This window comes from Rhinolophus sinicus, chromosome 2 (genome assembly GCF_057876585.1).
Source record: "Rhinolophus sinicus isolate RSI-liver-muscle chromosome 2, RSI-T2T, whole genome shotgun sequence".
Lineage (NCBI taxonomy): Eukaryota > Metazoa > Chordata > Mammalia > Chiroptera > Rhinolophidae > Rhinolophus > Rhinolophus sinicus.
The window spans coordinates 152,241,862-152,257,360 of record NC_142502.1 but is presented as its reverse complement, the minus strand read 5'-3'; the positions used below and the strand labels follow the sequence as shown (position 1 = coordinate 152,257,360).

General features: G+C 37.0%; 1 protein-coding gene across 3 annotated transcripts in view; it reads left to right on the top strand.

Moving 5' to 3' along the window:
• Positions 1-15,499, top strand: part of EML6 (EMAP like 6) — a 230,877-nt gene that overhangs the window by 154,342 nt on the left and 61,036 nt on the right. For all 3 annotated transcript variants that reach the window (XM_074331992.2, XM_074331990.2, XM_088796163.1), the window contains exons 18-21: positions 6,362-6,462; positions 7,769-7,971; positions 11,000-11,111; positions 11,357-11,484. In XM_074331992.2, the coding sequence (XP_074188093.2) occupies positions 6,362-6,462; positions 7,769-7,971; positions 11,000-11,111; positions 11,357-11,484 (544 nt within the window). The remainder of the gene's footprint in view (positions 1-6,361; positions 6,463-7,768; positions 7,972-10,999; positions 11,112-11,356; positions 11,485-15,499) is intronic.

Genomic DNA, 15,499 nt, shown 5'->3' with positions numbered 1-15,499 from the left:
GGACCTGAAACTTTTTCTTCTTGTTTTTCTTACACACACAGTGGTAGGCAACTTCCCTACAAATTTAACAAGTGGCTAAAGGAAAGATAATAGAGGAATCCAATGAATGGTGTTCATTTTGATGTGGCTATTAATTAAACATTTACATGCCGTTGTTGATCAGTTAGAACTTGAGCCACAATAGAAGCAACACTGGTGTTTGTATGACACCGAGAATTTAGATGGAAAGTAAAAAGTGCTCTCAAAACAGATTTTTCTATTTAAATGTTTGACATTGTACAGACAAGCAAACAAAACAATGCTCTTTCCTATCTAGGAAATATATTTTGTTATATCTGTTCTCAATTTTCATTTTGTTTTCTCTAGCATCTTCTCTCCAAAATGTATATTAATGATTTAGAATCTGTGAGGATTTTCCTCCATGAATTTTTTTTTATTTATTTAAAGAGGATAGTTTATTGATAGCAAAGGGTCACAGAGGGAGGGGGTCCCAAATGAGGGTACCCCTCCTCCAAGAAATTCTTGGCTGCTTAATGTCCTTTATGGTTATCTGGTTCACTTCTCCTCTTTGTGTTAAGCATATTTTATCTTTGATCTAAGCCATTTTCTCTCTGTCCTAATTGTTCCTGAATCATCCAGTGATGTATCTTGGCCCTAGTGTTCATGCTTTACTTTTGACTTTCAAAGAAACAAAAACAGTTCAAAAATAAATTCCTTCTCCTTTCCTGCCTCTCACTATAGTAGGACACACATAATGGGTATGGAGATCTCTTCCTGTACTTTAGTTTTAGCTTTTTATTACGGAAAATTTCAGTTACACAATAGTGGAAGAAATAGCATAATAAACTCCCTGTACCCATCACCCAGCTGCACCATCCTACAAATGGTACAAATCTCTCCTCCCTTATTTTTTTCTTTTACTTTCTCTTTTGCTACAGTATTTTAAAGAAAATTAAAGACATCATGTAATTTGGCCTGTATATATTTCACTAGGCATTTCTAACCGAAAAGATACTTTTAAAAAACCACCATTCCATAAAAACATGTAGCTAAAGCAACAGGAATTTCTTCCTTTCATCTATTACCCAAATCATAATCAAACATTTCTGATTGTTTCAATGATGAGAGTTAGTTTGTTTAAATCTGCACCCAAACAAGGCCCATGCATTGCATTTGGTTGTAACGTCCCTTCAGCCTTTTTTATTTTACAACAGCCCCCCTCCCACCTTTTCATGCCATGGATGCATTTGAGGAACGAGGTCATGACCTATAAAATGTTTCACATTCTAAATTTGACTGATTCTTCATGGAAGCATTTCAGGCATTCCCCTGCAAATTTCCTATAAATGGTAGTTAGATCCATAGGCTTGATTAGATTTACGTTCAGTTGTTTTGTTTTAAACAGTTTTATTGATAAATCACATACCATACCATTCACCCATTTAAAGTATACAGTTCAATGGTTTTTAGCATATTTCACAGAGTTTTGCGATCGTTACCACTGTCTAATTTCAGCACACTTTCACTACCCCAGAAAGAAACCCTATACCCACTAGCACTAATCTATTTTCTGTCTCTGTGGATTTTTGTATTCCGGACATTGTATATAAACGAAATCATACAATATAAGATCCTTCTGACCTCATGTCCTTCATGTAGCATAATGTTTTAGATTCATCTGTGTCATAGCCTGTATCAGTACTTCATTCCCTTTTAATGCTGAATATTTCATTCTGTGGATCTACAACATTTTATCCTTTCATCAACTGATAGATATTTGGGTTGTTTCCACCTTTTGACTATTACAAATAATGCTATTATGAACATTTGTGTATAAGGGTTTGAGTAGACATATATTTAATTTATTTTGGGTAAATACCAGGAGTGGAATTGCTGGGGTATTTGGTAACTTTATGTTTAACATTTTGAGGCACTGCCAAAATATTGTTCAAAGTGGCTACCCCATTTATACTTCCACCAGCAATGAATGAAGTTTCCAATTTCTCCACATACTTGCCAACACTTATTATTTTCTGTCCTTTTCATTATAGACATTCTAGTGGGTGTGCAGTGGTATATCATTATGGTTTTGATTTTCATTTTTTGATGGCTAATGATGTTGAGTATCTTTTCATCTGCTTACTGGCCATTTGTATATCTTCTTTGTAGATATGTCTATTCAGATACTTTGCCCATTTTTAGTAGGGTTATTTGGGTTTTTTTATTTTTGAGTTGTAAGAGTTTTAGGGTTTTTTTAAAAAAAATATATTCGGAATACAAATCCCTTATCAGATATGATTTGCAAATATTTTCTCCTATATTCTATTTTTCAGACAAGAGTATTTGATACGTACTTCATTTTTTATCACATTGGAAGAAACATAATCAGTGGCATACTAGAGAGTGGGGGCAGTGGGAGTGGTACTTCCCAGGTGCAAGCAATAGAGCTGTATGATCTGTAGAAATATTTTTAAAGAATAATAAAATCAACAAAAAACCAATCTGCTTTTTATTATTCCCATGAGCCAATAATTCTAAACAATGTCAGAGGTGGAATTCCTTTCCACCAGGACAGATCGCTTCTCTAGCACACCCCTGTGTGTACACCACTGTGTAAAATGTCTGGTTGTCCTACTCTTAGTTCTACTCAGCCCAGTTGTGGGTTTTAGTAGTATCAGTCTGATCCTTCCATTATAAATCTTACCATCAATGTATTATCTAACAGTTGTGGCATACATTTACAACTGTGGACTGAATTTATTATTTAATCAGGTTAAAATACAGAGGGTGCCCAAAAAAAATGTATACAAATTTTAAGAAAGGAAAAACCTGTTAATATCATAATACTCAATATACACCGATAAGAAAAGATGAATACAAGTCATGTGTATACAGTTTTTTGGCACCTCTGGTAGTTTTCTAATTCTATCATTCCTTCTTCATATTAGCTAGAATTCTTCTATAAATAAGAATTTCCCCTCATGAATTATTTGGTTTCTCTAAAATAAAATTCACACAGAAAACAGTCCTTTAAATATTAGGGTTATTTGTCCTTTGTCTATAACTTGCAGATATTTTTCCCAGTTTGTCATTTGTCTTTTTTGTCATGGTGGTTTTCATCATGCAAAGGTTTTTATTTTTTTTATGTGATAAAAATTTTCAATCTTCTTTTAATGCTCCAAGATTTTGAGTAATACTTAGGAAAGTAGTCCCCATTCTCAGGTTAGAAGGAAATCACTCATAAGTTTTTCTAATCTGCTGTGGCTTCATCTTTACATCAGATCTCTCACCATTTGGAATTTATCCTAGTATCTATTATGAGGAACAGGTCCAGTTTTATCCTTTTTTTGTATGGCTACCAAGGTGTTTCAAACACCATTTTTCTTTTTCCTTTTAAATAGACATTATTTTTAGAACAGTTTTAGGTTCACAGCAAAATTGAGCAGAAAGTAGAGTTCCTACATACCACCTACTCCCACATACCCATAGCCTTCTCCATATCCCTACCACTAAAGTAGTACATTCGTTACAATAAAGCTACACTGGCATGTCATTATCACATAAAGTCCCTAGCTTACATTAGAGTTCATTCTTGATATTGTATATCCTATGAGGCTTGATAAATGTTTAATGACATGTGTCTACTATTACAGTATCATACGGAATAGTTTCACTGCTCTAAAAATCCTTCGTGTTCTGCCTATTCATTTTTCCCTCCCCTCTATCCTGAAAATCAATAGTCTTTTTACTGTATCCATAGCTTTGTCTTTCCAGAATCTCATATAGTTGAAATCATACAGTACGTAGGCTTTTCAAATTCGCTTTTTTCACTTAGTAGTATCCACTTAAGGTTCCTCCATGCCTTTTCATGGCTTAATAGCTCATTTTTAGCACTGAATAATATTCCAGTGTCTGGATATGCCACCATTTCTTTTTATCCATTCACCTACTGAATGAAATCTTGGTTGCTTCTAAGTTTTTGCAATTATGATTGAAGCTGCTGTAAACATCCATGTGCAGATATTTGTGTGGACATAACTTTTCAACTCCTTTGCATAATTACCAAGGAACATGGTTGCTGGGTCCTATGGTAAGAGTATGTTTAGTTTTGTAAGAAACCACCAAACTGTCTTCCAAAGTGGCTGTACCGTTTTGCATTCCCTTGAACAATGTATGAGAGTTTCTGTTGCTCCACATCCTCACCAGCATTTGGTGACAAATACCATTTATTTTAAAAGTTCATCTTTTCTCCATTGATTTGAGACCCTGTCTTTACTATATACTACATTTTAATATTGATTTGGGTCTCTTTTTAGATTTTCTACTTTGCCATTGGTATGTCAGTCAGTTCGTTCACCAGTACCACACTGTTTTACAGTATGGTGAAGAGTTTATAAATTGTTTCAGTAGTTAAGAGAGCTAGCCTTTCCACTCTGCTCTTCTTCTTCAGAGTTCACCTGGTCATTCCTGCTCGTTTATTCTTCCATAAGAACTTTAAAATCAAGGTTTCTAACTCCAGATTACATACAAGCAAATACCAAGTGTTCTTTTTATTGGAATAAAGTTTTATTTATAAACAAAGTTAGGGAGTATTGATATCTCTATGATTGAGTTTTCCAACCCAAGAGCATAGGGTGTGTTTCCTTATTAAAAGTCAATTTTTCTATCTTACAGACGTGTGTGTATAGGGAGGGGGGTATTGTTTTACTCATTTTATATATTGCACATTTATTATTAAACTTATTCCTTGATACTTTTGTTGTTTATAGAGTCCTCTCTCCCATTATATTTTTAAACTGTGATTGTATACAGTAAGGTTATTGGTTCTGTATTTAATTTTATATACTGCAAGTTTATTAAATTGTCTTATTTGTAGTTGTTGTACATTATTTTCTTTTGAATTTTCTAGACATACAATGATATCTTCTGCTGATGGAAATAGTTTTGCTTCTTCCATTCCAGCTTCTGTGCCGTTAATTTTTTTAAATCTTGTCTAATTGCATTAAGTAATATATTCAACACAATGCTAAGTGGTAGTGACAGTAGTCTTGTTCCTGACTTTGTTGGGAATGCCATTAAGTAAGAATCTGACTTTTGAGTTCACACACACACACACACACACACACACACCAAACCATGAATAAGCTACTATTCCAGCACTTTTTGTTTTTAAAGAAAGGGTAATGGCACACAACATTTCTGGAGAGCCAGCCTGTGTATAGTTGGTCTTGAATGAATTGAGGTTTCTCAGTGAGGGTCAAGGAGTGCAGGGAAATAGAAATGTCTAAGAGGTTAAGTTTGATGTATCCATTAATTCCTACTTCATTGAGTGTTGGGTGTTTTTAAATCACAAATGAGTGTTAGATTTTTGTCAAATAGCTTTTCAGCATCTGTGAATATAACAATTCTCCTCCTTATGTATTAATATGATGAATTGTACTATTTGATTTCTTAGTAATGAACCACCCTTGCATTTGGTCATAATGTATTATTTTTAAAGTATTATTGGATTCTCTTTGCTAATATTTAAGATTTTTAAATCTATATTCATAAGGGAGATTGGTCAGTCATGTTCTTTTTGTTAATTGCTTTTCTTTTACATAAGGAAATCTATGTCCTAATATCCCAGATATTGGACCATCAGATAGTCCATTAAGACCAGGAAACCCTTAGATTCTAATGTGGTGACTCTGTACTCAAAAGCAGAGATTTCCCTAGCACTGTGGAATGCCAGGTCTGTAGCTCCAGGTCTACAATCAGTCCTCACTTTTACATTTGTCCTTCTGCCTCTTGCGTTATAAACCTGCATTTCTGAATGCATAGCATCCGAAAGTGCCTTGAATCAATAGATAACATCCTTTCTCTCTCCATGGATATAAGCCAGGGGCTTCAATTTCTAGTGAATACATTTCTAGCTGAAACTCTGTTTAACCCAAAGTTATGACTTCCACAGTAAGAATATTACATTTGAAGCTTCTCATTAATGCTATTGCAATGTCATCTCCCTCCTCCTGTTTGAGACCTCTATATCCCGAGCATTACACGCAATCCTATGGTGGTGGCATTAGTTTTATCTTATGGAGACATTCTAATGCATTTTAGATAGTTCATTCATTTGTTTAAAGCATAATTAAGTAGACTTTGGGAGCAATATTAGGGTAGAAAGAAAGGGCTCAAACATGCAAAGAAAAGTCAAAACTCATTATTTTAATGTAGATCCTATGTGTGTTTTCAGTGTTCTTCTAATTTAGTTGTCCCGTTACTTGTACTTAATGAAATTTAGACCAAATGCATGCTTTAAATAAAACTATATCATTGCTTCCATCAAAACTAGAATTGTTTTTTTATTTGTCTCTTACAGAGGGCATAAAGATAAGATATTTGTGGTAAAGTGTAACCCACACCATGTTGACAAACTGGTTACCGTTGGGATAAAGCACATCAAGTTCTGGCAACAAGCAGGTACTGTTGTTTGCATTTATTATTTATGTGGTTGAGAACTTTACTCCAGCTGGAGAAAACCATAACCGCTGCCCAGTCTGTCTCTGCAGTCTAAAATTATTATAAAATGTGTCTAAGAGACAATCTCTCCTAAATTCACTTTGAACTGCTTAATATCTAAGCTGTGAAACTTAGAATACACTAGATGATGCTATGCATATTCATCAATATCTAGAAAGCTTTGGAAAATATTCTGCTGTGAAAATAATTACATTTAGTCATCTGTTCAGAAAGTAGTAATTATGTTGGACCTGCTGAAGAGGAAGTAAAATAATTGCTTTGGTTGGGTGAAAAGAATTTTCAGTATTGTGAGGCTTCCTGTATTTATCACTGAATTTAGAAAATGAATTAAATCCTGATACTACACACAGTGGGTGGTCAAAATATTTGTGAATTATAATGTTGATAATGATGAGTAAATAAGCATGACAAAATGTGGAACAGTATCTTACTTTTCTCATTACTAAGCCATACCTGTTATTACAATTGTTTCTGAACTCTTAGTCTTGGCTTTAGTGCCAAGCCCAATTTTATACTGGACAAAACATAAATAAGCTACTGTTCAATGCTTTCTGCTTTTAGAGAAAGGATAATGACACCTAACATGTTTGGAGAGCCAGCCTGGGAATTGTTGCCAGGAGTGAGTTTGGTTTTCTCAGTGCTAGTCAGGAAGTGCAGGGAAATGTGAACATTTAAGGGATAAATCCGATGTACCTTCACACAATGATTCATTTTTCTCACCCCAAAGTTGCTGTGATAAAAATTGAGGCAAAACATGTATAACATGTTTACATTTTACATTCACAGCTGGTGCTGTTTCTATTCCCTTCGCTCAGCACTCATGAAGACTTTCCTAGCTCCCCCGGGGCACTTAGTCACTCTTTCCTCTGGTTGGCACAGAACTCGCACTGAACCTTGGTTAGACATGTATCATTGGACTGAGATTCATATCGAGTTCTCTCTCCAACCAGACCATAAGTTCCTTGAAAACATGAACTCGCTTTTCATCTTTATACCACAGCATTGACTACTGTATTTGCCACAAAGTAAGGTTTCAGTAAACACTGAATTAATGCATGAGTGAACGAGAAATGCTCTTATATAATAATATTTTTGTTTATGATATTATCTGCTGTTTTTCGTACATCTTTGTGTATATGCATAGTGTCAACACACAGGGTTTTTCACTGAAGATAGTTATTCTACATGCTCATAGGAGGTGTCACCTTTTTTAAAAAAAGTAATAAATACTCTTGGTCCACTCCAGGTGGGGGCTTCACCTCTAAAAGAGGAAGTTTTGGAAGTGTCAGAAAATTGGAAACAATGATGTGTGTTTCTTACGGGCGAATGGAAGACCTAGTGTTCTCAGGAGCAGCTACTGGAGATATTTTTATTTGGAAAGATATTCTACTACTGAAGACAGTGAAGGCTCATGACGGGCCTGTGTTTGCTATGTATGCACTGGACAAGGTATGGTACATTTTTTCAAAATTCGTTTTCTTCATCAGCTTTCTAAAAGTGTAAGTTAGTCTTAGGAAGATCCACACCAAGAGAATGTGTCTAAAAACAGTACTACCTGAATCAGGAAGTATTTATAATGAATCTCCAGTCCAGAGAAGACAGGGAGGAGAGTACAAATATTTTAAAATGTTCTCTTTCGTTTATGATTATTTCTTTATCTTCAGTTTCTCCCCCCTCTTTTTTTCATACTTGTTTTTCCTGGCTCTCACTCCTGCAAGATCCTTACGGACTAGCATTGAGATAAATGTAGACACACAGTAGCAGAAGAGTCCTGAGAAATATTTCAGCATTGTCTTCCTCTTTGGTGGCACAATAAGCAGAGACCTGGAAGTACCGAGTGGTTAGATTGTCGTCCCACCCATCAATTTGACCAAAAGTTATGTTGATCACCAGTTTGCTCAGCTTTAACAAGAGTGTTCCGAGTGAAGTCTTTTCACCAGCTGTAGGAGGGTTCTCCAAAGGAACGGAACCAGTAGGACATCCATATACATACAGTCATGCCCCACTCAACGAGGGGGGTACAGCCTGAGAAATGGCTCACTAAGTGAAATTCAGCATTCGAAGTTGTGCGAACATCATAGAATGTACTTACACAAACCTACGTGGTATAGCCTACTATTGTCATTGTATGTGCCATACCTTTATACAACTGGCAGCACAGTGGGTTTGTTTATACTGGCATCACCACAAGGGAGTGATGGTTATACTACTATGTTATGAGTTATGTGCTACTATGCAACTAGCTGATAGGGATTTTTCAGCTCCTTTATAATCTTACGGGACCACCATTGTCTATGCAGCCCGTCATTGAACAAAATGTCATTATGAGGCGTAGGACTGTATATAAAAAGGAGATTTATTGTGAGGAATTGGCTTATGCAATTATGGAAGCTGAGAAGTCCTACCTATGTCATGTGTAAGCTGGAGAGCTAAGAAAGCCGGTGGTGTAATTTTAGTCGGAGTCCAAAGGTTTGAGAACCAGGGGATCTAACGGTGTGAATCCTAGTCTGAGAGCTGGAAAAGATGAGCTGAGATGTCCCAGCCCAGTGAGATGGGGGAAAAGGGATGAATTCCTGCTTCCCATGACTTATGTTCTACTCAGGTACCACACTGGGGACACCAATCTACTTTACTGAGTCAACCAATTTAAATGCTAATCTCATCAGGAAACACCGTTGCAGACACACACAGAAATATTTAATCTGAGCACCCCACGGCCAGTCAAATTGACCCATAAAATTAGCCGTCACACTAGCCCTAGTTCCACTCAAGCTCGTCTTTGTCCTGATCTGTCCAGCTACCCACCTGCTTTACAGTTTTTCTTTATAAAGATCACACTTCAGTGCTATTAAAACACTTTCTTCAATCAATTTGTCAGAAAATACCAATTTTTCATTCACTGCTAGCTTGCTGGTAGTACCAATTCATCTGTGCTCTTTGACCTCCAAACAGTTCAAGCCACCCAACGCATCTAAGCATAGCCTCATTTGCATTTACCTGTTCCCACGTAAATATGCTGATCCCACTACAGAAGTAGATTCTTATGATATGTGCAACTATATGGTTGTTTTAGTAGTTAAGCTGTTTTGTTTTGTTTTGTTTTGTTTTACTTTACTGGCAAACTTGTTTTTGGTTAAACTGCAAATGTTAGAAAAGATTAAAGCAAAATGCAAAATTTTTGTAGGCCCAGAGGTTGATGTGCTATAACTTGATTAAGCTTTTTTATTGCTTGGTAAATTAAGCTGACAAATCATGGGAAAAGATAAGGATATCACAGTATCATATACTGCATTTAAATTTTTTTGTTATTATTAGTTTCAGATGTACAAAACAATGTAATAGTTAGACATTTATGCCCTTCACAAAGTGATAACTCCTCTACCTCAATCTACTACCCCTCTGACATCATATACAGCTGTTACAGTTCCACTGACTGTATTCCCTATGCTGTACTCCACATCCTGTGACTATATATATATTAAATTATAGTTGACATTTATTATTATTTAGCTTCACCTTCAGGTGTACACGGCAGTGGTCAGGCACATACACTGTCCATGAAGTGGTCTCCCTAATAAGACACTGCATTTAAATTTAATTTGGGGATTGAATCTCCCTGGGTGCAAAATCTATAGTAAGAATAAGAATATTTAATGTAATAAACTTCAAAATATTTGTTGCTTGTGCTCATCATTAGAATGCAGTAAATTAAAAGTTTCAGAGAAAACAGAATGAATTACACAGTTATTTTTCTTAAAAAAAAGAAAGACTTTTCTAAGAACAGTTGGTACATATGATAAGTTGCCAGAAAGGAAAACTAGGAAGACCAAGAAATCATAAGCTTAGAACAAGAATAAAGATCACTGTTCAGTAAAAAATATCCAATGTGTTAAGCTTTTTGCTTTCCACGTTTTGTAAAAAATAATCTAGATTTTAATTATTGTGGAAATTGATGTCTGTTGAACAAATTAGCAGGATGGTTTTGTTATAAGAAGTGCCTAATTCACTCTTAATAACAAATAATGAGGTTTCCTTCTGGAAGTAATTATTTAATTTTTAAATATTTAACAATCACTTGCATTGTGATGTTAGTTCTGATTCATTCAGTAGGAGTATGTGAGATACCAGAAGCTGCCAGGCTTTGAGGCTGGTCCTGTTCCACAGGAATTCATTCTCTAGTCTAAGGACTAGGCACAGAAACAAATGTCCATGGTCCAGTATAGCCAGGGCCAACCAATGGTCTGAGGAAAGTGCAATGGATACACAGTGGGAATGTGTTTAATTCTGCCAGAGAAGAAGGGGAGAGATGCTTCCAGAAAATATTATATTGCTAGTATATGTTATCATATTTTTTCAGTCTCCTATACTTAGGAAGAAAACACACACATGACTGCACCAAAGGGGGAATCCTGTTGGGGCTGGCTGGTAACTGGTTATTTCAATGTGTATATAATTCTTCCCATGTTTGCCTTCACAGGGTTTTGTAACAGGTGGAAAGGATGGAATCGTGGAGCTCTGGGACGATATGTTTGAAAGATGCTTGAAGACTTATGCCATTAAAAGAGCAGCATTGTCAACTAGCTCTAAAGGTGCCACTCCCAAATATGCGATAGAAAGTTTTCTGTTCATAGGGATGGACACAATAGTACTAATGTTCTTGGGAAAACAGGACCAAATTAATTCTCTTTTTCTACCTTCAGAGCTCTAGGCCCATGGTGGAAATGTCAAGGATGATCGCTTAATAGCTAGTATTTTGGAGCTATAAAAACAGAATTTATATAATAGTCAATCCTTTTATTTTTTGTTCTATTTAACACATGTCCCCCCACCCCAGGCTTGCTTTTGGAAGACAACCCGTCAATTCGTGCCATTACTTTGGGACATGGACACATCCTAGTGGGAACAAAAAATGGAGAGATCCTGGAAATTGATAAAAGCGGCCCAATGACTCTGCTTGTTCAGGTACTGTGTTTGTCCATATTCTAAACTATAATTGACATCAGAGCCAGGACAAAGGTGAGACAGAGGGGGTGTGGCATTTAACGTGCAAAATTTAAGGAGGCATTCACTCTCAGGGTCATGCAAATATTAATTACCTATTGCTGTGTAACAAATTGCCACAAACGTAGTAACTTAACAAACAGCACACATTTATTATCTTGTAATTTCTCTGGGTCAGGAGTTTCAGCATGGCTTAATTGGGTCTTCTACTTAAGTTTCCACGAGGCTGCAGTAGGAGCCAGGGCTGCAGTCTCATCTGAAGCTCAGCTGAGGAAGGATCTGCTTCCAAGGTCACTCAGGTTAGCAGAATTTAGTTCCTTGTGGTTGTAGGACCACAAGGAGGGCTTCCATTCCTTGCTGGCTGTTGGTCAGAGGCCACCTTCAGCTCCTAGAGGCCGCCCACAGTTCCTTGCCATATGGGGTTCTCCAACATGGCCCTTTACTTCCTCAAAGCCTGCAAGGGAGAGAGAAAAAATAGGCACTGCAGTCTTATGTAACATAATCGTATCATCACATACATGTACTCATAACATCCATCACCTTTGCCATACATATTTTGTTTATTGAAAACAAGCTACAGGCCATGCCACACTAAAAGGGTGTGATTACATAAAAGCGTGAAAGCTAGGAGGATCATGAGGGTCACCTCAAGAGTCTGCCCATCACAGCCCACCCTCTGGCCACCAGTTCTTTATGTTCCTACTCATTCAAAATTCATTCCTCCCGCCCAAGGTTTCCAAGAGTCTGCTCTGGAAGTATCTGCTCAAAGTCCATAATCTCACCATCTAAGTCAAGTCCAGGTGTGTATAAGGCTCCTTAGATATATTTCCTCTAGGTCTGTCAATCTGTAAAGCTAACAATTTCTCTGCTCCACGCACACCAAACTAGTAAGCACCACTTTAGATTTTTGCGTTTCGCTCTAGCCTCAGCCTTGATTCACATAAACACATTACATACTCCTTACCCTCCCTCTGCTCTCAAGAATTATATTCAGGTAAACTCAGATTAAAATATCAATGAATCCTCAAAGATCAAAGAAGTGACAAAATCTCACCTGAGGAGGTGGTGGCATGTGGAGGTGAATATGCAGTATTGCCCAATTTGGTGATGGATAGGCCATATTTATAGATGAAAGAGGCACGGAAATGGTGAGGGTGTATGTTCAGAAGCTGGAGTGAAAGACTGGGCCCTGAGGATCTCAGCTTCAGGACTTCTGCTGGTCTGATGGAGGAGCTTCACCTCCTTCCCCTGACCTGACCCATGCCTGTGTGCTTGCCTTGCTGGGGTGATTCCCAAATCCCACCGAAAGGGCCCCTCTGATTGGCTCCACCCGGGAACAGGTCTGCACCCAGATCATGGCTCAGAACATTATGAGGTTTTAGAAATGCCTGTGTTCCAGCCCCACTATGAATATTCTGAAGAAGAATCTGTGTGTGTGTGTGTGTGTGTGTGTGTATAAAATTCGGTGTTAAAAACAAACCTCAAAAAAAAAAAAAAAAAAAAAAAGCTCTATAGCTGACTGGCAGGCAGCCAGAATTGAGAGCTGTGTTGGCCATGCATCCTGGGGTGTGACTTCATTGTTCTCCAGCTGCTCGTGCTTCTGTTATTTCCTGCCAGACTAATTTCTTTTTCTTTCTGGGCATGACTTCTTATTGCACTTTATTGAACAGTAATTGCTTATTTCAATTTACACAACTTAAAGTCTTTTTAATTTGTTATTGATTTTTTAATCCCCAAATGTTTGAGATTTTAAATTATTTTCATACATGCTATATTGCTAAATGTTTTGTGAGGTTTATACCCATAATACGATTTAAATAATACTGTAAGATTTAAACTCTATACGTTTTCTAAGTTTAAACTCTAAATATTATGTTAAAGTTGAGCCAGTTGTGTTTAAGTATATTTTAATCTTAACAATAAAGGCTTTTTACTTTTTTGTTCTCAACAATTCTATTCTTTCTTATATTTGTTTCTGTTGTTCTAATAATAAAAATAACCACAGATACCATTTATTGAGCACCTACTCGGGGTCAGGCCGTACTGTTGTACAAAATTTATCTCTCATCTCCACAACAGATTTGCTCAGTTGAAATTGTTTTATTGATGAGGGACCCAAAGCCTAGTAAATTGCCCACAGCCACATGCTAAGAGCTGCAGAGATGGAATTCAAACCGAGGTTTGTCAGGTACCAGAGCTCTTCTTTTGCATGACACCAGGCTGTTCTCTGACTGTCTCACTGTGAAGACTGCAGAAAAGCAGTGCAGAAGGTGTGATCTCCTGAGCTATGCACGGGTGGTAGAGCTGGTGAAAGTATCTTCTCCCCTTACATGTGTACCATTCATTTCCTTTTTTCTCAGCATCTCTTTCCTTTTCTGGTCTAGCTCTCATTTGCCATTTCCTCCTAGGTAGAATTCAGTAGTTGAATTCAATCAATGTTGGGCTCCTGCTGAGATCTGCCCTGTGCCATGTGCTGTGCACGGTGGAATAGGACTTCCTGTGCTCTCAGGGCTCACAGTCCTGTTCTGGGAAAAGACAGACACTGAGCGAAAGTTAAGGGACAGTAGAGGCAGCATAATTAAGACCAGCAGCTGTCCTGCTGTGGGACGATGTCGGAACCACTATTCCAGTTCCAATACCATGACAATCCAGTTTCACTTGGAATAGATTACTTACTTTTAAGAGAAAGAAACACGGGTTGGGGGAGGAGAGAAGTGACATGAGGTGAGTTCTGACAGTTTCCATTGTATATACTTTGAATATAATCAACTCAATTATGCAGCTGTTTGTTATCAGCTTTATGGGTGACCAATAAGAAAGATCCCAAGCTTATTTCCTAGTGCCGCTCAGCATACTTCCTCCAGCCTGTCTTGTTCACTGTCCATTCCTATGTTATACAGGAATTAAGATGATTATATTCTATTAAAGAAATATGACTTTTAAATCAATATAAAAGCAGTGGTTTGAAAGGTTCTCAGAGCCCCACAACCCTGCCCTCTAGCAAAATGAACAAAGGGATTAGTCTGTAAATGAACTCCAAGCAGCTCCAGTCTGGGGGGACATGGGGGTTGACACATGACCCATCCTCTGTCTGTGACCTTGGAAGTAGGAGGCTTCTGAAGGGAAGAAAACTAGGAATATAGGATGCTCCAAATCCAATAAATTCAAAAGCAATATCTATACCTTTTAGCCCTTCTCAGATATTTGAATGTCAGCTGTATTTGGGACTTCGTGTCTGCTGCCAAATTACCTTTTTGCTCAAACAGCTTCCCAGTTACACAGGAATCATTCAATTTCTCTTTGGAAAGCCACATGTTCCCCAAAGCATTCCAACTGCAAACACCTTTCAGATGCCTGCATATGGTTTTCCTTTTTTGCTTTACTAAGCAAAGCCTTTTAATAATTAGGCACTAATTAGCAGAAATTCAGTAAATTGTCTGATCTGTTTTATTGCTCTGTACACTAATCTATTCTTTACACTGCTTTATTGGGCGATAAGTTATAGGAATCGGATTCATTTCCTTCCTAATTGTTCATTTTTCAAATACCGTTTTATCTCAGTTATTATTCTAAGCCAATTAAGTGTGTTTTTGATAAGATATAAGTGTGTTGAATTGGTCCAATGCCTATTAGGACCTTTCAGTTTTCCAGTGTTCATTGGATAGATCAGTTTGTGAATAAATGCTGAACCCAGGACAGTTGAAATGAAAATTTAGCTCCCTTCATTTCTGTTCTGTAAAGTTCTATACATTCACAGGACTCAAATTGAATTGAATTAACAAGAATAATGCTGTTCAATTCTTCTGACAAAGATAGGTGGTGGCTGCACCTTTTAGAATATGGTCTTATTGAAGTGGTTTGTGTCCTTGTGATCAAGCTATTTTACAAGGAGGTACATATGTACTGTGTTTATTCGATGTCAGACAACAAGATAAAATAAAGGCACTTCATTATTCACCCACATGTTTCTACATGA